The following is a 26008-nucleotide window of genomic DNA, read 5'->3' as shown; positions in this document are numbered from 1 at the left end:
TGTAAAGGACATTTTAATCCATTTTATAAACCAACATATTTAATTTAGCAGCATAACCAGATGGTCTTGAGGTATTTCTAAATCCATAATCTGATTTTCATCCCACCCTCCCACTCCCAGTTCACCCTCAGACATTCACACACAGACTGACACACCCAGCTGTGATTCACACACACCAAGACATTCATACTGCACTTAAAGCGCACGCACACACACACACACACACTCACTCACTCACTCACTCACGCACATACACACATAGTCCTGTTGCCTCAGTCTTGGACTGAGCAGAGCTGGCTCCCTCATGGTGGCTTGTAAGGCAGGCACACTTAATGGTGCAGTTTTGGCTGTGGGAAAAAGAAAAAAATGAAATTATTAATTTAATTTTGACAGCTGGTCCTGGTGCTTCACTTAGGAGGTGTACAAAAGGGGGTAGAATAAAACAAACTGCCATACATGGTGTCAGAAAAGTCAGAATCCAAAGAAGAATCTCAACTCATTTCTATTTTTGGTCATTTAGGCAAACGAAGCGGGGCACTGGGGTAACACTGTACCAAAATCAGGTAGTGTACCTTTAAATTAACCAGGTTGCTCTGTATTCTGGGCAGCATCCAATTTAAAATACACACCCAACTGGGCTTCAGCTTCATCCAGCTGTAACCTCACTTACTCTGTTAACGCCAACAGAGTAACAGTCTTGTAGAAGAAAGGCTACTCTGCCTTTTAAATGAAAAGATATGCACCTCATGACTGCAGGTTCTTGTGTATCAGGTGTAACTGATTGTTGCCATGGAAACAGCTCCTAGCGACACAGGCAAGTTGGTATGATGACTAACTTTTTTGACTAATCCATATTTAATGTTTTTCTGCCCCAACTATAGGGTTGTGAAAACCTGCCTACAGACCACCAACTACATGATATATTCTAAGTTTTGGCTGATTTATTTTTACATGATGGAAATTAGTTAAACGCAATTTTTCACATAAAAGTTTTTTAAAAGTCAGTTGAAACCTTAAATACCAACAATGCGGACACTGAGTGTTTGTCAGTTCAAAAACATAACCAATCTGTGTTATAACCCTTTGAGTTTTAGACTACTTTGTCTGAATTTGTCTTTTCAAAGCTGTGTTTAGACCATAGAACAAAGGTGTGTCAAAAGGTCAATGAAATGTAGTTACTCTTGCTTTGGTAATGCTGCCAATGCCACCGTGAATCTTCCTAAAAACAGCAACAGTGAAGACAGAGCTGAGCATGAAAAGGTCGTGGGTCAGGGTCAGAGTGAATCACAGAGAAAGCGTGACCTAATTCTCTGTCAGGACTCCATTACTCCACTATATCTTTAGGTAATTAATGGGAAACCCTAATATAGCAGTCCAGAACGAATGACTATAGAGTCTGGCGGCCTGCCAGATTCTCATCTGTCCCACCAGACTCTCATCTGTCCCACCAGACTCTCATAAAGTCCTGTAGGAAACACTGTGTTGTTCGTTCTAGGGCTGGCACGCCAGTCTGTATTTTTTCTTAAAGGTCAAAATGGGTGATCACCTCGCTCAAATCTTGTGTCATTGATTGGACTCCATGTTTGCCAACTCCTGACTCCAATTAGCTTTTGATGGAGTCTTTAGCCGAAGGGTTCACTTACTTGTTTCACCATCACTATGAATGTTAAATGGGTGTGCTGAATAAAGAAATGAAATATTATAATTGTTTGTGTGATATTAGATTAAACACATCGTGTTTGTCTATACTTTGGACATGGATGCAAATCAGATCAAATTTTATGATAAGTTAATGCAGAAAACCAGTTCATTTCAAAGGGGTCGCAGACGTTTTTCTTTTCCATTGTATGAACTGAACTTCAAACAGTGGATGGTTTGATTGCATTTGTTACAATATTGACGTGCAATAAAAAAAACCACATTTGTACTAAATGAGAAAAAACTTCATGTTCTTTGCCCAAAACAGTACGGGATAAGATAAAGTGGGCATGTCTGTAAAGGGGAGTTTTGTGGGTACCCATAAAACCCATTTTCATTCAGAAGTCATGAGGACAGAGGTCAATGGACCCCTTTAAAAATTGCCATGTCAATTTTTCGCTCGCTAAAAATTATCAAAACTTGAGTTATTCAGAAGACAGATGTGACCTGGTGCAATACACAAAAAAGCTCAAAGCTGAGAGATATGGATAGAAAGGCTCAAAGCTAAACTGATTCATTTTAGAGCACTGCCATTATAAGAACTAATGAAAATAACAATATTTTTATTTTCACAAAAAAAGGAAAAATTAAAAGTCCTTAAAGAGTAGAGCAGTTTGACATTTGAATGGTGACTGTAGTTGAAAGTATAAAGTTGTAGAAATTCCAAGTCGAACAGAGGAAAAGAAAGACAATAAGAACGGCGAATAGAGAGGGACAGGCGGACAGAAACACAGACAGATAGATAGAGACAGACAGAATGACAGGCGGACCAATCAGAAAGAGGCAGGAAGTGATGAGGGCTCAGAATTTGTTGTAGACAGACAGAAAAGTCGACAGAAAGAAAGACAGATATGGAGTTTATTGACCATCTTTATTCAAGAGCAGGATTTTCACTTTAAGAGCAGGAAAACTTGATTTTGCATCCAGATTGTTTTACTACTCTCTCAAACCTCTTCTCTTGCTCTCACAATATCACTGCTCACACTCAGATTTTCTGCCCTTGAGCTCAAAACTGTATTTGCTATCAAAACTTGCTGCTTACACACATTTTCTTCACTCTCACTTGGAGTCTTCTATTTCAATTCAAACCCTTTGTAAGCACTCTTGAAACTTGTACTCTGACTTGTGCGTCGCTCGCACTTGGAACTTGAACATGACAACGCTATCAAGTTTCACAGCCAATAGGTTGCTCAGTATGGGTCTGACCAATAACAGTGGAGCGTCCCTCCTGCGGCCGTGTTCGCTTCTTGTACAGAGCGTCCCATGTGGATGGTCACTCGCGCTTTCACCTTCATTCAATTCTGACATAAAGGGCTTTCTTGAGTTTTGTTGTCTTTCATTTACCAACAGTCGTATTTGTGCAATAACCAAGTATATAGCAGCAGTACGTATTGCATAACCGCCTCCTGTCAACACACCGGACCCAAAATAAAACTTTACCCTTTAGACTGTTACTATGTAAACAGTGCATTGCTATGGATGGTGTGCCTCAATCCACAGACATACATCCTACAGTTAAATTAATTTCTTTAGTAGGTAGTTGTGTAATAAGATGGATAATCTACATCAAACTGGTGTTATTTTTGTCAAGTTAATCTAAGTATTGAATGAGCACTAAAAAATTAATTCATTCATTTATTCATCAACTAAAAGCAAAAATCATCGGTAAAAACTCCAAACTCACCTTCTGTGTGCCCATTTTCTTCTCCACTGCCCCAGCCAGCCCCCCGCCTTTGCTTTCCTTCCAGGGGTAATAGTTAGAGCGTGGAGAGGAGGACGAGGAGGAGGTGGTGGCAGAGCTGGAAGAGGAGGAGGGCAGGCGGTGCGTTGAGGGTTTGGAGGATGGTGAATGCTCCTCCATGCCACCCCCCTTGCGTTTCTTCATAAGCACCTGGTGCTCAAAGCTCCTCCCGCTGCCCTGCCCGTGCAGTCCTGAGTCACCCCCGCAACCCCTGCTATGGGAATTGTTAGTGGCGGAGGAGGGATCTGGGGGTGATGGATGGCCCAGAGGAGTATGTGTCCGTCTGTAGGTCCAGACTGCCTTGGCTGCAGGGGAATGAGACTCTGAGGGGGATGGCTGGGGCCGTGGTTTACTGCTAGGTGAAAGCGTGCCATTGGTCTGTCCATGTAGGAGAGGCGAGGAAATGGGGGGTTTAGAAGAAGATGTAGAGGAGGAGGAGGAGGAAGAGGCAGCAGAAGGTGGCCGGCCCCGGTCCTGCAGGATGATGCAGTTCCTGTCGGGGCCTGAGTGCTCCCCTTCCTGGGACGGGGCTTTACGTTTGCGGAGGGCTGCAGCAGCAGCGGCTTCCTCTCGCAGCTTCAGCATCTGCTTGCTGGGACGCCCAACAGGGTTCTTGGGTCGCCCGGGTCCCAACTGACGCGCTGCCACAGGCTTACCTGGAGACACCAGGTGGCCCCCACTGATGCTGCCTCCACTGCCCCCAGAGTTCTCTGATTGTATAGCTGCTGAAGGTCTCCCTGGACCACGACTAGAAGAGGAGGAAGAGGATGCAGTTTTGAGGGAAGAGCTGATATGACTTCCTGTGCGGACCTTAGAATGTAATGAAGAGGAGGAAGTGGCAGCTATGGAGGAGGGCGAAGAGGAAGTGATGGTCTTGGCTGAGCAGGGTGGAGATTGAAGGTCTGTGGCTTGAGGTATTTTCCTGGATTTAAAGAAAATATATACAAAAATCAAACAGACAGACCTGGACAAAACGTGCCAACAAAAAAACTTCTTGTCCTATAGGATTACAAGATTCTTTAACATTAGAATTGAGGATGGGAGGTCAAATCTCTTTGACTACAGGCTAGCGTTGTCAAATAAAATCAATAATCAGATACAAAAAAATAAAAGCATCATATTAGATACTCATTTGCAACAGTATTGATGCCAACAGTGTTGTCTTCGTTCCCCCATTTGACACACACAACAGCACCGCTGCAGGAGGGACGGTCAGTCCCTGCCATCATTAGCAGCTAAACATATCAATACTAGCAGGTGCTGCTGAAGGAGAGCCTTCCCGGCCACTTTTGGTCGTAAATCAAAAAAAATATAAACTCCATATGGAACATGAGGCAGAGGACCAGACACAGGTGAAAGATGTCAATAAGCCTATTAGCAAGGAATGCTACAAAGTGGTGGAAACTAAGTCAAGTAGCACAACAACACTCCAGTCTTTATGGAGAATTTTCAGAGGTCAGTAAACTTCTGTTTCAACATAGACATGTAACAGTTATTATAAACATTAACCTGGCTGGCAGCACACGTTGATGTTAGCTGTTTAACCATTAGTAATTTAGTCATACCATACAGTTGTTACTGTTTTTTGCAGTACGCTGCCATTGATGTTATTGTTCTAATGTTTTGGGTTGTTTTTTTTTAAGTTATGCCTTTTTTGTCAGTTTGTTTTTATTTTTCACCTGCGATATTGAAAATGGTATTGAGTATGTTCCTGTGTATCTGTGTCAAATCTGAAATTTTAGTACCACGACAACCTATAAGAGATTAAATTGTGTCCATAGTAGCAAACACAGTATGGCGTGTGAAGCTAACTTATTCTGTGATCAGATACTGAGCCTTTTGATCATATAAAATCATAAGACAGTTAAATTATTAATGGAAATTGTAAAAACCAAACACATTAAACATAATTTCTGCTGAGAGCAAGGATGCAGTTCTAAATGTGAGTTAAGAGTAATTTAAGCAGAAAGTAACAACAACAACAGTATTTCTGCTTGGTGCAAAGTTATCAGTTACATATCACCAGTTTAAAAGTTCTTACCACAAATCACTAAACATTTAAAAACCGGTCTGTGATTTGTAGACAGCTTCTTTGGTTTCGCACCCTATTAATAACTGACTGGATTAACAGAACAATTCTTTTAATGATGAGATAAAAAGGGAATGGCAAACTTCCCCTTTGCAACGTTCATCATTTTCGCTCATCTCGACACCGTGTTGTGCATTACTGCAATTTCTTCTGAAATGATATCAAGACAACATTAAACACTTGTCAAACCCTCGTCAATAGCTATCCATGGGCACCAGGTGGTATTAATACACGACTGATCTGACCCACCTTCATAAATTGTGATGATACAAAATGCAAAACAAAGCCTGATTCATTAGTTTCTCTCCAGTTGTTTATGTCTTATTATTCTTTTATTTTCATTGGTTTGGTTGTATATCTGTAATGACAGTAATCATATTGTTCTTGTGTTCATGTTGTTCCTTTGTTTGATTAAAAAATGTATTATAATACGGATTTGAATATACTTAAAGCTGTTTAATGCTTCTTGGTCTCAGTGTGTTAGGCGTGGGGCAGACATGGCGCAGTCTCCATCCATGTCTGGTCTTTTTATACCGATTTGGGTCAGAGCGGCTCACAGAACCGACCTTTATTTCTCTTCTTCTGTTGTTGTTGTTGTGGGCTACAAGGTGGTGTAGTGGTTAGCACTCTCACCCCACAGCAAGAGAGTCGCCAGTTCACTCTGGTGTGGAGTTTGCATGTTCTCCCCGTGTCAGCGTGGGTTCTCACCAGGTACTCCGGCTTCCTCCCACAGTCCAAAAACATGCAGATTTAATTGGCGACTCTAAATTGGTGACTCTAATGACTTGCGTGATTGTCTGTCTCTATGTGTCAGCCCTGTGATAGTCTGGCGACCTGTCCAGGGTGTACCCCGCCTCTCGCCCAATGTCAGCTGGCCCCCCCAGAGTGCAGATAAGCGAATATGGATAATTAATTGGTTGCATAAGGTTACCAAAAATGAATGAATGAATGAAAATGAATGTTGTTGTTGTAGCTAGCCAATCATTGCTATGTGGTCTACCTCTGTGCAACCCTATCCGCATTTTTACAAATTTTGGAGGTGCGTGGCATTTCCAAATGGTACAGTACACAATCGCAATAGCAATCCTTTGAATTTCAAAAGGTCCCAGCAATGACGTTGTCATGCCAGGGACTGTTGGCCCTGGCACTTTTTGTGCTAGGATCTAATAAAAAAGAAAAAGAATTACATATGTCAGATTATTTGGATTAGAAAAAAAATTATCCCGACAATCACAGATCCATTTCATTTTAAGACAACTGACTATATACACAACCAAGCATTGTTACTGTATTCATTTTAGAACTATGAACATTACTTTTACTACTATGCTATTCAGCAATCATTGTATTAATTAGATGCAATTTTGCAACACAGTGATTCAGTAGAAACCTAATTTACTAACATGATATTTCAATATTAATCCAAATTAAAACAATGTGTTACTATCACAATTTGGTCATACCAGTCTCCAAGCTATTAGCTAAAAGCTCATAAATCGCCAAGTTTGAGAAGATGAGTAGATTGGATGAACAGTTCTTAAATGTACATGCTATCCCATTGAACACATTTGGTAACCTTATGCAACCAATACAAATCGATTTGAGTAGAAAAATACAATTTCTTCATACTTGGAAAGACAGGCTGGGAAAAATGACCCATTTTAGTATTAATTGTGAGACGATATTTGTATCACCATCAGAAACTTTTGAAATTCCCAGCCTTATTTTCAGTCACATAAAAAGCAGCATTAAGGAAAGGAAACTATATTAAAGGGATGGCTCTGTTTTGTTGTAAGTGGGTCTGTATGAGGTACTGATCATGCTGACTGCTGTCTACTGTAGGTAATGTGCGGACTGGTAGGTGCGTCTTACAATTCAAAATGGGGTTTTTTTCTTCTTGCAAACATTTTAAGAAATATCAGTATAAAAGAAGAGCAAGCCAAAACGGCCAAGCAGGAATGTGATCTTGAGTTTCTTACTTCCAAAGATGGGCGCTGATGTGCTGCTCCAACATGCTGCTGAGAGCTGACCTCAAGTGATGAAGTCTCCTGTCAAACGTGTAGATGCCGTGGCCCAGTGCATGGCTGCCAAATGAACATACCTAGAGAAAGAAGGCTTGTTGTAAAACGGTAACAGGCAAGGATCTCCTCCTGGTATGTGTACACTGGTGGCCAATGTCTGACACCCTGTATTATATTCTGTCACATCTCATCAGAGTCTTAGTTCTGGTTTTTCTGGGGCCGACTGACAGCATTTTTAAGTTATCTGCATAAGCTATTGAGAGAGATAGAGAGAGAGAGAGAGATAGAGAGAGATAGATGGAAAGATAGACAGACAGACAGACAGACAGACAGACAGATAAAATTATATAAACTTATTTCTAAAAAAAAGATTTGGAGAAGGATACTAAAGGGTCAGAAAATGCTAAACGCCATTTCAAACCATTAACATTTTTTTCGGGGGGATTTTGCTTGACCTTCGAAGTCCTCAAGCCAAATATCAAAACTCTGGGCAGCTACCAAACATGGACTTCAAAAACAAGAACTAGGTTGGCAGGAATTACCTAGTGCTCTTTTCCCATTGTGCAACCAAAGTACAAAACTGCTCACCGCTAGTGGTCTGGGATGTGCAGCAGAAGATGGGAACTCAACCAGCTCCTCTGGTCCTTCTGCCTCACTTTCATCACTGGAGATTCGTCCATGGACAAGAGGTGAGGGGGCTCGGAGACTCCCCTCATCCTGACGCTGTTTCTCCTCCTCTGTGTTGCTCTCTGACACAGCTGCAGGCCGACTGTAAAAAAAACAAAAAAACAAATCATCTTTTTGCTTTCAAATATTCTGCACATAGTTATAATATTCAATAATACATCACCTCTCTAACTACTTTAAGGAGGTGATGATGATTCAACCCGTGGTGCTGATCAACTGTATTGCTTTTAACTGGGAGGTGTTTGATAATTAGCCTAGTCCTATTGATACAATGTATCAGCTTTACCAAGGGCTAAATGATTAATCACATTCAAGTCATTGTTGCAATGTAATAGAGCCTTCACATGCACACATGCTGCCCTACATTCCATGTGACATCTGTGAATATGTGTGTGCTCTCAGTGGTGCTGTGTGTGAAATGGCCGAGGCCAGGTTTTCAGTGCAAGGCACACATTTGAATAATGCATTGTTGGAAGTGAAGCATGGGGTTTTTTTTGTTTTTAAAATAGGCCCGAAAGTGTATGTTAATGTAATGTAAATGGCCCGGACTTGCATTGTACCTTTCTAGTCATAGCGACCACTCAATATGCATTTACTCTACAGATCATCCTTTAACCTCTGCACATACATTCATACACCTGCCAATCAATACATTTCCATTCACCAAACCAATGGTGCAGCATTGAGAGCAATTTGGGTTCCGTATCTCGCCCAAGGATACTTCGACAAACTGTCTTATTAAAACCACGAAAAGCAGTGAAATAAGTGATGTTGGTCTATTCTTCACAATAGCAGACGCACACAAGCACACTACAGCGCTGTCCATTCTAAAACAGACACAGAAACCTCAATGTCTTGTTTTATTTTTGCATTGCATTATTTTTGGTTCATAATCTATAAAAGCCCTAGCTGCCACCATACACATTTATATATGCATCACAAGCTATCTTAAGTTTACAAACCTGAAAGCAGGGAGGCTGGCCAGAGGCCTCCTGCAGTGTGGAGCCCCAGTCGGCTCCTGTCTGGGGGCCTCTGGGCTGGGGGATCGTCCAGTGGAGGAGCCTCCTTCAAGGGACTGGGCCCCTTTCTCTCGAACCTTGGTCTTCAATTCTGCCACTAGCTGGTCAAAGTTCTTGCTGCGGCCCACCACTTTCCTTCGCTGGTGGATGGAGTGGATCTGAGGAGCAGAACACAGGATACAGACAATTAGTTTCACAATTCTATTTTGATTGACATTCTTAGAAGAAATTGTTATTTTACACAAGTGACACAGTTAATTCAGATAATTGTACTAACTAATAATATAAACATAGTTTACTGATCCAAACTGGATAATCAAACTTCAAGGCTGAAGTTGCTGAAACGTGTTTCTCTTCACTGACCAGTTTGTTGGTGCAGAGGTGTATAATTCAGGGATCTCAGATACAAGTTAGAATGTTTCATATTGTGGGGTTTTAACTTTTTTTTTGTGGCTTCCATGGTGCAAGCTGTGAAGGCAAGCTGAAAAAGTTAAACCAAAACAACAGCAACAGTTGCAGAGAGCAGCAGAATACTCTCTCCTTACCACTGCTGCCATCTTTACAAGGGGAATGATGGATGTGCCAGCAGCAACCTCTTGCTTTCTGAAAGCTCCTTTAACTTGAAAAGGGAAACGCTGAGGTGACAATTCGAGAGTTGGGTAATGGCCCTTTCACACAGTGAGTTTTTACAGCTTTAAGTGGCTGCTTTTGCGTTGCTGAGTGCCTCGTGTTTGTCTGCTGGATGCACCTCACTGTTTTGCTGTTTTGTTCCCTGTATGCACCGAGCTTTAGTCAGAGGTGAAAAGCTCCAGATGTCATGCATTTTTTCCTCATTGTCCAATTGTATGAATTTAGAGGTGACCATCCTGAGACATTCGGGGCGGTTGTGGCTCGGCTGGTAGATCGGTCACCCACCGATCGGAAGGAAGTGGTTCGAGCCCTGACCATGGCAGCCTACATGTAGAAGTATCCTTGGGCAAGATAGTGCACCCCAAATAGCCCCTGATGCTGCATTCATCGGTGTATGAATGAATTCCAAAACAGGCAGGTGGCACCGTTTAGGGTAGCCTCAACCAAGTAAAACCCTCGGACAAGAATGAATGTGTGAATGAGCACTGTCTGTAGTGTAAAGTGCTTTGAGTGGTCGCAAAGACTAGAAAAGCGCTATATAAGTGCAGTCCATTTACCATTCAAAAGTAAGCCTTAAACCAATCATCATACAGGAAAGAACTGACTTCTCTTCCTTCTGAGGGTCTCATGTAACCATGTAGAGCTCCATTTCCCTCTATCCAGTGCAGTATGCAAGTACAGCCTGTCACCCTCAATCAGAGCTAGATCAAGTGTCCTCTGTCTGTACATTTTTCATGCATTTTTAGTCTGATACTCTGAGTAAGAGTAAGGGTAACTGTGTTGGGATCAATAAAGTCACACGAGAAGCACCCATCAATGGTTTAGTCCCAGAGAAACCAAACACTGAGGAGGCAGGTACCAGCTCATGTTTGGTATTTCGTAAATTACAGACTTTACATTTTCTCTCAGAAAACTAATCCATTAAAATCCTGCAAGAGTTTTAATAACACAACTTATTTTTATTAAATAGGAGCATACTTAAGTAGCACTATTGCTGTTACCGTTGAATTATGCATCTAGATTAATATTAAGATTAATTACTTTTATTAATCCCACAATGGGGAAATTCAACCTCTGCATTTAACCCATCCTTTTTTACACACAAGTGAACACACCATGCAAGGAGCAGTGGGCAGCACATTACTGTGCCCGGGGAGCTGTGCAATCTATGCAATTATGTTGTTGATAAACACATTTCTCATTTCCATCATTATAAATAAATAGCTAAAATAACTACATTACATGTTTTTACTAGTGCAGGTGGAAGAGAATATACAGCCCCCTACTGAGAGTCTGTCCACCTACAGAGCAGGGAGAAGACGCAGGGGGATTTCCTGCGTATCTTTCCCACCACTCCTGTCGTTTCCTGTTAATCAGGTCATCCTGTCTGTACATGGCTGGATGTGGCCTCTCACACTTCTTCTTTCACACACTAGCCACCATATAAGGACACTTCCTGTGTGGGAACCATTTTCACCACTCAGTATCAGTCAGTGCTCATCAGCAACACGGAGCAGTGACTTGTTCATTCATTTATGAACACTGACTTTGATCTCACATGGTTGTCACTCTTCTTTCCACTTAAATCTTTCAATTGTGCTTTTATTGTCTTCAATGAAGGACTGTTACTATCATATCATCATATATATATATATATATATATATATATATATATATATATATATATATATATATATATATATTCATGTGAACCCCGTTAGTCTTGCGTGACTCTACAGGTCTATATCACGCAGTTTTATGGGCACAGAGAGAAAAGATAAACAGACAGCGACCATGCCATCACTTTTTTTAATGTCAACACCACATTGCCTAAACATAATAAATAGAAAAGAGGGGAAACGAGCTTGTCCATCGTCCAATACACTAATCCCTCTTTTTCACCTTGTTTAGCAACGCCTGTGCTTTTAAAAGAAGCTTAGGAGACTCAGCTGCCATGACATTTTACTATTGAATGCTACTAGCTAACGGTAGTTAGCATCAGTTTGAGCTGTTTATCAGTGCTGCTGCTCCAGCTGCTCAGACAGAGGGCCCACCGTAATGTTAATGTTTATCTCTGAATATCACAACAGCATATTCCAACAGTGCTCTGGCTCAGAGCAAATATTTATGAGCCTGCTTGTGAATTGGATCGATAAAAAACTGTGGCAATACACATCCCTACTATTCAATGCACAATATCTTGCCCTGTTGCTATTTTTTCAGTGTGTGTGTGGGAGGCTGAATTTTGACTGAGCTGAAGGCCCAGCTGAAATAGTCATGGTAGAGCCTACTTTCCCACTCTGATGTGGACTGATTAGCTCAAAAGCAAAAGGTAACAGGATCAGATGCTGAAAATAAACCTTAAAAAAAATAAAACAAAGACAGAGAAATTAGAAAGAAATATTGCAAAAGACATGAGATTAAGAGGCACAAGGAGTAAGGCTGGTGAAGCAGAGTGTGTTTGGAGCTTACATTGCATGTCAGTAGGCGGGTGCAGACCTTCTTCCTGTCAGGGTCAAGGACACCGCAGTGTTTGTCCAAGTCACATTCCCTCTCTGAGGGAACACAGAGCATGTCAGGTATTAAGTCAAGTAGTCAACAGCAAATCAAAACAATGCCAACAACCAACCGCAAAAAACAGACATTTATACATTATATACAGAATGTGTTCATACAAGCCACATTTATTATTTGTTTTTATGTATTTATTTATTTTCTGTAGCGCTATATAAATTGAATGAATTATTATTATTATTATTATTATTATGATAATACCAAGCTGGAATTCTGCCCGTGGTATCTTTGACTGCTTGATACCCAGGAGGAAACTCAGCCACCTTTTTCAGTAGTCTGTCTGTGAAGATACACTTTTTATTTAATATGGGTGACTACCTTATACAGTCTATGGTGAACACCTCAAAGACTAAGGAAATGATCAGAGATTTCTCCAGGTTCAAGCCCTCCCTTCTGACAGTGAATACCTGTGGGGTGGACATGGAGGTGGTACCAAGTTCTAAGTATCTAGGTGTATACCTGGATAATAAGTTGGACTGGTCCCTAAACACAGACGCTCTCTACAAAAAGGGGCAGAGCTCCTCTTTTTCTTCTTGAAGCTCAGATCTCTGGACATCTGTAATAAGATGCTGCAGATGTTTTATCAGTCTGTGGTGGTAGTGTGTTGTTTTATGCTGCAGTCTGCTGGGGAGGCAGCATCACACACACACAGATGATCAGACTGGTCTAAAGAGCTGGTCCTGTGGTTGGAGCCAGGTTGGACACACTGGAGGAGGTGGTGGAGAGATGACCTGTCAACATGTTCCAGGCCATCCTGAAATACCCAGATCATCTGCTACACAAAACCTTTATGGACCAAAAAAACAGCAGTGGACGGCTCCTCTCTCTCTGTTGCAGGACGGAGAGATACAAAAGATCCTTCTCTCCTACAGCCATCAGGCTGTCTCATTCTAACAGAGATTCTACCAGACTAACTGAACTTACCCTCGGGGATAAATAAAGTAATTTTGTTTGGTTTGATTGAAACATGCAGTCTTTGCTTCACACTATTTTTACAGAAGCATATAGAGGACTAATCTAGGGCTTTTCTATAGGCCCATTTGGCCGTGCCAAGCCAAACCATGCTGCATAAATTTGCTTTCCCATTACCAGATTTAGCGCACCGAGTTGTACAGTTCTGTACCTAGCCCACCTCCAAGCGAGACTGTGATGTCTCACTCACCACAATCAACCCATGACAACCCCCCTTCTCCCCCTCAAACAAGCACATGTGCAAGAGACCAGAGAGAAAAGCGTTTTTTAAATGTCTGTGTTCAGATCTCAGTCTTTCGTTCTGACTGAATCTCTGTGGTCTAAACTTTAGTTTCTTTCCTGCATTTCTTCTCGTCACGTTACGTTGCTGCTGGTAGAAACAATTACAATGAGTTATTAGATGAAGAGCTGCAGACAATTTTGTACTGTATCTTTGCATACAGCTCACTTTCAAAAAGGTAAACAACTAATTTTACCTATCCTGCTGTGTGACAGAAAATCACTTGCAGCAAATGTTGTCGAGTCAAGACAGACGTATCATCAGCTAATCAAATCAACAAAAAAACTGGACTGAACTAACAGTAGTTTAGTCCTCTTCAAGAAGGGACAGAGCAGACTGCTCTTCTTTAGGACTCTCATCTACTGTTGTCATGAAACCAAAATTATGACTTTGATATGATATCCTGCCTTAATATTGTGATACTGATATTAAAATGACACCACAGCAATAACCTAAAACATGAGGAAATCTAATAGAGTACAGCTCTGAAGATCACGCTTACTGGAGGCCAAAACTATTGGTGCAACAATGTACGACCTAGGGATGCAAAGCTATCAAAATTAAATTAATTAATTATCTAACCATATCATGATTTTTTTTAGCACTCTGTCTACTAAGGAGGCCAGTTAGCTGTTAGCAAGCTAATGTTTGCTAAATGTTAGCAAGCTATGGCACTTGCAAACATAATACAGCATAGCTTTCGGAATCCACTACAGTCACTTCCTGTTAAACACTTTAGCTTAGCTTACAATGATCATATGGCCTTAGTGTTAAATAGTCCACCCACAAAAAATATGACATATGGTCATATTACACTTTAGGGATACACCACTTTGGTCTCACAGTGAGGGTTGCAGGTTCAACCTTCTGTGGAGTTCTCATTTTCTCCCCGTGTCTCAGCGTTGGTTCTATCCGGGTTCTCCCACAGTCCAAAGACATGCAGGTTTAATTGGTGACTCCACATTACCCAAAGGAGTGAATGAGAGCGTAGATGGTTGTCTGTTTCCATGTGTCAGCCCTGTGATAATCTGGAGACCTGTCCAGCATCTACCCCGCCTCTCACCCAATGTCAGTTTTTATCGGTTCCAGAGTTTGGATAGGTGGTTAAAGAGAATGATTATTACACTTGATACAATGTAGCCTAGCTTTTTACAGAGTAATCTGAATATGATGTGTTAATCTTTACGAACCAGACTCAATAGTTTAATGACGTAGCGGTCATTGCCATTAAAATGTTTAAATAGACTATTGTGATACCTTTCTAGTATCCGTTTACTTTGCAACACTACTCAGATCCTTCAGTGTGTGCAACAGGCTTCTGCAGAAATCTATCAGTCTGTAGTAACCAGTGCTCCGTTTTCCACAGTGGTGTGCTGTGGTTGTGGCATCAAGACTTTGAGGTTAGCAGTTTCAACTAGCTGGTACAGAAGGCCAGCTCATTTCAGAGGAAGAATGAAGGACAAGCCTTAGAGTTGTTGCTCATCCAAGTCGAGGGTCTGGGGATAGAGGAATTCATTTGCTGTACGGATTGCAAAGTCCCGTGATTGTTTCATTTTTCTGTGTAAATGCACACACCTATTCGTGGTAGATGACCTTTTAAACATGAAGAGCATAATTTCACTAATCACTTTGGCAGGACAGTGGAAAAAAAGATCCATCATAATAATTCATCATGATAACTTTTAAGCCATTTAGGCCCTGTTTACACCAAGGGAAAACGCAGATATTTCCATGCGGTTTGGCCTCTCATTTACACGAAAACCCCGTTTTTATCACGGAAAACAATTATTTCTAAAAACTCCAGGCAAAGTGGAGAATTTGGAAAACTCTGGTTATGTGTTGTCGTGTCAACTGGGAGAAACTGGGTTTTAGGTTCTCACGCTCATTCTGTCTAGTTGTTTTGAAAGGAACAGGAAGTCGCTCGTGTTATTTGTTGTTGATTCTGAGGATTCTGATTGGCTTGCATGGCTTTATCCTTCTCCCTACACTGCCGCCCATATAATAGGTTTGGCATAGTTATAATGACGCTCGACGGCGTATTTATGCGGGTTGATGTAAATGACAACGTGGCTTCAAACTCCAGCTTCATATTATTATAAAAACATACTTCCTCTTCAAGCATTTCAGTGTGCATCTAAGAAATAGAGTGATTGTGGCAGGTAAAGTGATCTGTAGATCAAATTACATGATAAGAATACATTTAACTCCTGACTCTTATTTCCAAACCAACCCATTTGTACTCACTGGAGGCCACTTTGTTGTAGGGTCTGGGGATGCGGTGGCCTGGCACTGGAGAGGCCATAGGGGAGTCCTTCCTCTGGCTCTGGGTGGCGGGCCTGTCATTGGGTGAGGGCCGAGCAGGCGGGGTGCCTCCGTGCGGCCAGGGCGGATCTCTGAGTGATGGAGGTGGAGAACTGATTGGAGGCTCCAGAGGCGGCGGCTGCTTGAATACTGAGGACTCTGTGTGGCTGCTGTGGGTGGACTTTTCCAGCGGGGAATGTCTGGGTGATGGAAGAGGAGGAGCAAGTCTCAAGTTAGCTTTTAACAAAAGTGGCAAAATATAATCAAACAATTAATAAAATGTGTTTTTAAAAGCAGATATAGTTCAACAATGTATGAAATTTCTTCTTAAAACCTGCTTTCATCAGAGTTTTCTTATTCAAGGTTTGTTCTTAGGTAACAACAAAATCTATACACATTAAGAACACAATCATGCACATTTCAGTGATGAAATGTATTTGCATTTTCTTCAGTTATACCAGAGTTTCCCAGACAGCTCTACTTGGGTGACCTGGGTAAATAATATCCTAATTCCAGTTGGTTGGTTTTTTTCAAACAATAATGTAATGTTACAGCACACAGAGACCATTTGCATGCATTATTATGGATCTCACTGCATTTCCTAACAAGACACTCCCATGCTTAAGTTATATTCTAAAACCTGCAGCCTTATGTGTCGTCCCTTTACGAGATGATAGCTAAAGCAGCTTAAACAGTATCGTAATTAATGTTTGAAAGCTGGTGATCTTTAAAAATAGATGGATCTTAAAAATATGTGATAATTACCATTTGATAATTCATTTTTGTGTTGTCTGCATTTGTGTTTTAAAAGTATCTTAAACTCAAACTTAGAAAAGTCCATTTGCAGGGATGATTTCTCTATTTTTAGAAATGGTTCTGTTTTTAATCAAAGCAAAGAAGGGTTCATTGCTCAGACAGGAAATGCCAACTTTGTAAATAATTTCACATTTGAAAATGAAATGAATGAAAATGAAGTTTATTACATTATGAAATGTTTTTTGTTTTGTTTATTTTGACATGTCCATGTCATAGTCTAGTATTTTTAAACAATAAGTAGAGTTAAAAAAACAACTTTGTTTCGCTAGTTTATTCTGAACCGGCTCATAGCAAACCACACCGCAACATGCCACCACCACATACCAAGTAAATTCTCAACCTGTGGGAAATACTGTATGCAGTATAATTCAATATAATATTAAGGCATTTAAATAACATTAAACAAAGCAATATGGTATTTTAAACTTAAGAAATATACTTAGAAAACTCACTAACCTGTATGCCATCTAATAATTAATGACTGATCACACTATTTATAGGCTTATTTGCATGCAGCAGTGTAGTGCAGGTCGGCCTCTGCAGTAAAACTCACTCCATGGGGCATATAATCAACCAGGTGAGCTCCATGAGCTTCTTGTTAAGACATTTGTTTTTTGGTGCGCTATTTTAAATCCACTTCTGCTGGTGCTAATGAACAACTCAGCTGACAGCTCATTTGGCATTAAATTCGTGCAGTAAAACCTGTATTAAAAAATCTTTTTAAATTATTATTATTATTTTTCTTTAGAAGAAAATTTAGACGAGGTAAATGCATCAACCTTGTACACTTTGAGAGCAAAATCAAGAGGCTAAATGTGTGAAAAACATTGAAATATTTTTAACTGCATGCACCAGGCACTAATGAAACGAAGCTCAACTGCTGCCCTTTTCTCTGCTGTAAACTAACCTGGAGTCGCTACCTCAGGGGAGGCTGTCTCCCCTGCTGCCTCTTTGGGAGGTACCTGCCCTGTTACACCTCTCTGACTGACTGTCCCTCTACAAGAATCAGCTGAGGCTGTTTGTCCTGCTGCCTCTTCTGCTACCTGGAGCAGCTGTCTCAGTCTGCTATAAAGAAACAACATTCATAAAATTACAAGTTTTGTTACTGTGTTTTTTCTTGGGATCTCTCACACAGAGACAGAAAGAGGATTATCCCTTGTTGTTGGAGGAGGAGGAAGAGGTGGGGAATCAGGGGAATTGACTGACTGACTGGGGGTGACAGACACTTTGCTGAGGCAACAGCAACGCAAAGTATCTTTAAACAAGGAATACTTTTAAAATACTTTAAGTACCTTACAGAAATGTAACATTAGCAGGAAAGATTAGACTATGGAGGGCTGCCACAATCTTAATAGAAAACACTGACGGCAAGCACAAACCATGCACTAATGAACCAACGAAATGGAAAAAAAAGGCTACACCACTACTATTGGCACATGCACAAATGCTCTCAAATGTATTTTCAGGTTGCACAGATTAAATTTCATGATTGGCGCATATGCAACCAATATGGTTGCAATTTAGAGCTGTAGCTTTATTATAGTTTTAATCACAAACTGTCAGCACCAAAAATGTTAATGAAATGGTAAAGGTGAAAGGATCGTCTGAGAGGGAGGTTTTCCAATTTATAGTAACTTTAGTAGATTTTGCCACCCAAATTTGGCTGCTTGATACTGGGGTTGTGTTGGACTTTTTCGTGTTTTTTTTGACAGAGGTTACTGCTCCCGCTTAAGAAATAGTCTGGCACAGGATCCCCCGAAAAACTACGTCATGACATGTTTACCCTTTGGTTTTAAGGTGGAGTAAAGAAACATATTGTAATGCGTCACTTGGAAAGCTTTCCCGATGCTGATAGGCAGATAGTTTTACCTTTTGACAGAGGCAGGTTAGCCATCTCTCAGTTCTCAGTGTTTATGCTAGTGCTTAAGCTCTGGTTAGAGCTTTCTCCCCAACTTGCCACCATCTGTTCTTACCGTACTCCATCCTTGGAGGTCTTGGAGTGTCTGTACTGAGGTGGAGTGGAAGGCGATGGTGGGGCCGCCCGTAGCTGCCCGACCCCCTGGCCACGACCTTCCCAGGATGAAGCAGAAGCATTGGTCCCATGTGAAGGAGAATGTCCGTGGTGGGGCCTCTGCTGTGGTTGGGGTGCAGGGGTGGGGGAGCGTAGTCGGGCATATAGTTTGGCCAGAGGGCCGTGTCGTCGCTCGCAGTGCTTTTCAAATGCCTGCGGCTTCACTACTTGGCCACAATGGCTGCACACCACCAGGTAGAAGTCGTCATGGCCGGGGTAGAGGCCAAAGATGGACATGTCTTAAAGGAGATGAGAGTAGAGTCATAAGGAGAGGAAATATATGGACACACATTATCAGATTACATGACAATTAGGGAATGGGACAATATCAATAAGAGGAACAGATCTTATAACGTCCCCTTGCATGTTCCTCTTCCTATTATCAATACAGTGGCCCAAAATATAAATATTTTTTATTAAAACATGCAGACCCTCTGAAAGGATTATCAGAGTTACTCTTTATGACTCCTTGTGGTGCGCTTATCAAATGAGCTTATCCCTCCTTTAAATATTTGAACCCTTAAACTGTTCTGTTTTCTGGCAGTTTAGTCTGATGCGTTATGGCTTTCTTACATTAGAACGATGGCATATGGAAAGTAGTCAATGCGTGTGTGTGTTAAAGAGGCACTAAGCTGAGTTTATGGAACTTGCTGTACATCGTTTCATCTCTGTTGTCATTCTGTGAAACTGACACCACAAATATCTTCAGATACATAAATTTCATGATGTACTGCAAATTATTGTCTGCTAATGTATTGAATATCGCTGTATCAAGTTTCCGTGATTGTTTTGGGCAACATATTTTAACAGTATTGTATTGTGAGGCACTGTATAATTCACGGCCCTGATGACAATGTGGTTGGTGCTGCATTATGGAAAGATTGTAGCTGTGATTTGAAATTACAGTCAGAGTTTGACAACACTCCAGTGATGGCATTCAGCTGGTAAATGCCATTTTGTAACCCACTGTGTTTCTTCCTGCATTCACTATAAATTAGTAAATACCTGAAGTCATCTACAGGTAAAGACATAATCACCATTAAAAAAATATACACGTTGAACAATTAGTCACGTATCTCGACAGTGGATTAAACTCTTAACATTCTGCCACTTTTTTAAAGAGAGGTGGGAACAGGGAATGTTCAGGGGGAGATAAAATATCAGCAGGACATCCAACATAGAAGTGGTGTGTCTCATAAGTTGTTGCAGCAATTTTTGGTTTAATACCATTTTTTACACAAATGTGGTGCTAAATTTAACCAAGAGCAAAAAGTCGTTTAACACACCGAGGTCAATTTCAAAGAAATGGTCTTACTGCATTTAACTGGGTAGGCTTGGTATTACAGTATACCAGAGTCTTTGGAAATACAGATGATATGATTTTAAGCACTGTCAAAAATATAAATACTCTGAAGGTACTGCCCAAGCCTGCTAAGGTGACTAACATCACACATGCATGCAACTGGTCTCATTGAATCCACAAGAGTTTCAGCTTTTCAGTGATACTCAATTAATGCAATTAAGACTTATCAGGGACCCCAGTATGTATACAAATATTCAAATACATCAGGTATCAACTGCATAGTTTATCATAAAGTGGGCATGTCTATAAAATGGACCTATAGAACACATTTCATTCAGATATCTTGAAGAGAGACTTCATGTCAGTTTTTCATTGACCAAAATTTGACTTTGGGGGCATTGTTTACCCCCCTTCCTGACAAGATATGATGACAAAGTTAGGACTAATGGATTTAGGTCTGGTAGTTCTAAGGATACCAGCAGGGTTGCGTACTGCTCACATTTGATAACAATACTGGAACTGGTATCTGGAATGCAATACTGTATATATATTTTTTGGTTCTTTACTTTCTCTGTATTAACTAAAATGTCATTTCAAATTAAGTACAAACTTCTGAATTTCAACATTGTTATACTATGTTTAAAACGCTTTGTTATTTACATTAAACAATCTACACGCCACACAAATTAAAACCAGCCTATCATCAAGGCACAGTGTTCTGGTGCATCAGAAGGCTGCCATGTGTCTTGGAAGAGGTGTGATTGCCACCACTTTCAGTTCATCTTTTTTCTTTACATTATATTGCAGCAAGTGTTGCCTGTGTGGAGTTTTGGAAAGTGTAACGTGACTTTAGGTTCGCTATTGACTCACTGTTACTTGAACACACTGCAGGAGCGATGTAGTCTCATTTGCTCTCTTACAATTTATCCATCAATTGTCTGTGCACACGCCATAGACTTATATAAAGCTGGACTACATGACAGCTCCCCACTCGTGAGGACATGACATATCAATTGCCCCCTGGTGGTGGGCTGCAGTATAGGTTATAAATCCCACCCCTCAATGTAAGTGAAGGGACAGGAGCAAACTACAAACAAAGTAGGTCAAATAAATGTTTCCCAAATACGGTTTATGTCATTTTAATAAGTTCTAATCATGATGATGTTTTTTCAGGTGTTCCGTTTTTCCAATATGTTTGGATAGTTGATTGACAACTGTAATTAACGCTCCACTGGGCTCCACTCTTGGTCACTACTCTGAAAACCCTGGTCGCAAACCCTGGCTCCGTGTGACGTCACCAACGCAAAGTGGCAGTGTCTGTATCTGGGATATTTAGGCCTCAGTGTTGTACAGCTGGAGCAGGGGAGACACATCATCCATTCTTTATACAACCAATGGCAAACATGAGTATGGCAGACAAGACAGATGTTGGAGCGACCATAAGTGATGACAAATATGACAGAGAACCTAAAGCATAGTTTTTTTCCCCTGATCATTCAGCTCACATGCTGTGAAAAAAAAAACTGTCTCAACCAGATGCAGCTACAGAAAATTTTAATCTGATTGTTGATAAAATAAATGAAAAATGTGCTTTGACTCTGATGCAGCTGTCTGACTGTCATCTCACTCAATGTCCTGCCCACAGACTGTATAAAAACAACGCATCACCACTACCTCCCACTGTATGTATGCCAAAATATCACAGATACAGCTGCTTCCATCTTGAACTGGTGAATTCATTTGGATGCAGAATCTATGCAATCATGCCAATAGTGAAGCCAGCAGTATAGAGTTCCCACCAGACCAATCGCCAGTCAATTACAACTGTCAATCATGACCTTAGGCCCCTGTTTAATAGAATGAAATAACTTATTAAACCCAAACATCAAAACTAAAATCCCTTTTTGTGTCACTACTCTTCTAATGCACAACATGGGTCAAAACTGACCCAGATCCATTCACTTACATACACTTGAACGTACATGAGCATGATAAGAACCAACTGAAATGACAAAACATTTTTGGGGAAAAGTCTTTTGACCTTTGCTTTGAGTTTTTAGTTTGGCTCATGTTCCATCCACTAACATGGAGCGGTGGGATTCATAGCCTATACTGCAGCCTGCCAACTGGGGAATACACAAATGTTTTGTCCTCACTTGTGGTCATGTAGTCTGTCTAAATATACAGTCTATGGTCCGGCCTATAGCACTATTTCAATAATTACACATCAGGAGCAATAGCCTATCAACACCACTGAAGAACCACAAATGGTCAAAGCTGCTCCATGTCATGTGCAAGAGCTGTGATACACGACAAAATTAACATTGTTTATAAACATGCAGCACCAAAGAGGATACAGATATTTCATAAACACTAGTTATGTATGTGTGTATATATATATAGCGGACCTGCCAACACACATTCATGTTAGTACGAGTCCGCTGTCACTCTGTTTTTTCAGTCTGTCTAGCGGTTAACCAACAACAACTTCGACCGATTAATACTAGCAGTTAAACAGTTTAATGTTTTAAAATATAAATTAAAAGGTAAATACAAGCTCCATAATATTGTTGAGGACTAGAGGTTTAAATCAGCCATATTACTGAAACAAAGTCACAATAGTCACCACTGTGTGGTGTCTGCACCTCCCAGCAACCTTGCAGCTAAACTAATGGTGGAGAGAGGCTGTTCATACCTGGCACATGCGTCTTGAGTGACCACGTGTGATCAGATCTCACTTCTCCGCTCTATATGTAAATAAACACGGAGTAAACATGGCTTATAGAGCAGCTGTTGCAACATATAGGAATGTTTTAGTAAAATCCGGTACATTTAATGAACCTGAAATTATAGGATTATTGTCTACAGGCAGGGGCTGCAGACCACCATGCTGACACCACATAGATGCAATGGTGTTTAAATTACTGAAACAAATATCTACTCTAGTTAACGTATGATTAATCCTTTTAAAAAATCCACAAGTAAAAGTGAAAATTATAACCTCATCATATTTGTAATGAAGTGGCCGAAGGACAAGTTAATTTGTGTTAATATTGATAATGTGCGATTTCATGTAAGTCAAAGTCTTAGGTCCATAATTTGAGTCAAACCTCAAGTCTTTAAGATAGGCTGTAGTCTCAGCCGAGCTTGAAGTCTTTGATTAAGAGTCTGGGTCAAGTCTCTCGTCTCTTTTTGGAAAAAGGTAAGAAATTCAGTGCAACACTGTGATAACGAGGAAATGCACTTTGCTTTGTATGTTTACCATTTCTAATTTCAACCTTTTTGTTTAATCGAAATATTTTACTTAACTTAGCTACATGAAGGTAACAATAAGATCACTTAAACATAGCATACTTGCTAACTGCCTAGTTCTCTATTGTTGCATGTATATTTAACATGTAGCAAACCAGACTACTTGCTTTGATATGAACAATGCAACTATGAATATAATCATTACGACAGAAATAATTATTGTGGCAAAATAACAGTCATAGCTTGTTGTTGAAGTACGGGTAGGTCTGCATTTAAAGGAGACCTGTTGGTCCTGCGTTAAAGCCCAGGGCGTTTTTTTAGGGAGACGGGTTAAAGCTCTTGCATGGCGAGAGCACAGCTTGGACGATGATTTCAGTTATTATAGCATAATGCACAGTATAGAGCAGATAAGTTGCAACAGGGTAAAAACGGCAAACAAAACTAGATTAATGGCCCAAAAATACTAGTAAATAAGTTTTTGTGATAGTGAATAAGTAAAAAGTACAGTTTTCAAAAGGAACGTGCAAAGCACCCATTCCATAAAAAAAACCCTAAATACTAAGTAACTAATTTGCGTTCCTTGTAATGCTTTACACTACCTACCCCTGCATAGATGCAGCTTGAGTGTGAAAAGGTGCACATACTTACACAGATATACTATCAAGGGACTTCTCTTAATTTATCATGTCATGCTTTGACACTTGCACATACAAAAGGATGAGTGTCTGTCTGAAAGCTGCTGCTACAGACAGCCAGGCTACGTACAGGAAGGCGTCTAATCACAACACTACCCAGCTTAAATACTCGCCCTGGTCTCTGCAAACTAGTACCACCATTGTCTTTTGGAAAGGCCTGAGACCAAAGAGAAGCTGAGGCACAGTTAATTGAGGCATTACAGGTCAATGCGCATTAATAGTAATGTCAACACTCAGATGTCCGAAATAACAACATAGTTTAATGCGTCTTGTAGATAAAAAAATTTCAGACTTACCCTCCTTACTGAGTGACATGGCCTCTGCAGCCTTTTTGCCATTCTTGCTGCAGTCGTCCCCATCAGGCCCTGAAACATCATGCATTACATGTTCATTAAGACCACTGAAAGGTCAGATGTTTTCCAAAGCTGTATGTCAGGTTCATTAATAAGAAGAAGCCTAAGCTTACAGCACAAATTCTGTACATAAACCTAAGGCCCTAAAGCTGTGTTACATAAAGGACTGATATGCAGGTCAAATGCTTCTCTAGTGACCATTTTTTCTAGTCATATTTGTTTTCTAACAGCTATGAGTAGTTAAATGTATTGTGTGGTCGAGGGAGACTTTATTTGATAGTTGTGGACAAAGTAGCACTTGGAGTGATGTCAGACAATGAGTGAGCGCACATACTTAAAGATGGTAAAGGGCAAAAGCACTTTGTGTGCCGAAGTCACATATATGAGATACTGTACTTAAACTGAAGCCAGTTGTTCCCATTAAGAAAATAAAGTTACAAATATAACCTTGTAATTAGGAAAAGCTGAGAATAAATCCCCTTTTTGTCTTTATTGTCCTATTATGATGAGTTGAGAGTAAAACGTCATGGTGGTTTATTTATTCACTATTATGTTTAATATAACCTATGTTTCTGGTCTGGTTTCTGGTCCCTCTCTCTTGTGTTTTTGTTTTAATAGGTAATGGTATCTTGTAAGCCCATTTGGCTGAGCATACAACCCAGATAAAACAAAAATCAACATCAATAAAGCAGCACACAATGTATTTTTGTTGTTGCAAATATAAGATATCCTGTCGCATACATGACATTTAACATCAGATATATGGAGGCGGTGAGGCTGGCAATCAGAGGAGAACATTGAAATGAAGCGACAAGAACACAGAGTAACGTTAGCTCATATCAAAGGCTGGGCCAGCGTTTATATGGTGGCAACAGCATCAGACTCCTCCTCCGTCACCGGTGTCCACTCTCAATCCTCCTGCTGCTGATAGCATTAGCAGCTAACGCTAACAGCTCCGTCGTCTACGGCTAGTCTGGTTGGCTTGCTAGCTAGCTAGCCTAGCTCTCCACGGTAAGAAGTTGCTTGGCCAGCCATCCACACTAGCCTCCTTCCGCTCTGGTGCCACCGCTGCCCGGCTGGTCTCACTCACATCAAACACATCCGTTCACCGCTGGCAGCTTGCTCCGTGGCCACCGCTGTCCAGTGCATGCTGTAACGGCTACATCTTAAGAGCTATCACTTATTTTTCTTAAAGACAACGTATGCAGTGAGACCGAGGGGAGAGCAACATGTTACCCACCCAGCACTAGGACCCGGCAGGGTCTTTGTTTGGGTAACATGGTTAGCTCTGTCCTCCGTTTCCACGAAAATAAACCCCGGTGCTTTGGTTAAATGGCTTCGTAGCTACCAGTGTTTGCGTCAATGTGCTTCCTTACCGTCCGCCGCTGTCACACCGGCCCACTCGGCCCAGGCAGTCCAGCTTTGACCCACGAAATCATCGAGGCTAGGCACCCGCCGATCCAGAGCAGCCATTACTTTTACTGCGCGTTCACGCACCGCCATCAT

At 40.9% G+C, this 26008-nt stretch overlaps 1 protein-coding gene across 2 annotated transcripts; it reads right to left on the bottom strand.

The window, feature by feature from the left end:
- Positions 1 to 26008, bottom strand: atxn7l2a (ataxin 7-like 2a). 2 transcript variants are annotated; one of them, XM_059329947.1, is made up of 11 exons: positions 25879 to 26008; positions 24446 to 24514; positions 18802 to 19138; positions 15956 to 16212; positions 12358 to 12440; positions 9199 to 9413; positions 8138 to 8318; positions 7508 to 7629; positions 5617 to 5678; positions 3383 to 4362; positions 1 to 347 (listed from the first exon to the last, which is right to left on the bottom strand). In XM_059329947.1, exons 1-11 carry the CDS (start codon positions 26006 to 26008, stop codon positions 330 to 332), a joined length of 2454 nt encoding a protein of 817 aa, XP_059185930.1. In that variant the 3' UTR covers positions 1 to 329. The 2 variants fall into 2 exon arrangements, with proteins under 2 accessions (XP_059185930.1, XP_059185931.1); XM_059329948.1 differs by lacking the exon at positions 5617 to 5678 and having other exon boundaries at positions 3383 to 4361.

Source organism: Centropristis striata, chromosome 3, assembly GCF_030273125.1.
Source record: "Centropristis striata isolate RG_2023a ecotype Rhode Island chromosome 3, C.striata_1.0, whole genome shotgun sequence".
NCBI lineage: Eukaryota > Metazoa > Chordata > Actinopteri > Perciformes > Serranidae > Centropristis > Centropristis striata.
Note: the sequence above shows the minus strand (reverse complement) of the source record. Positions and strands in the feature narration are given on the sequence as shown.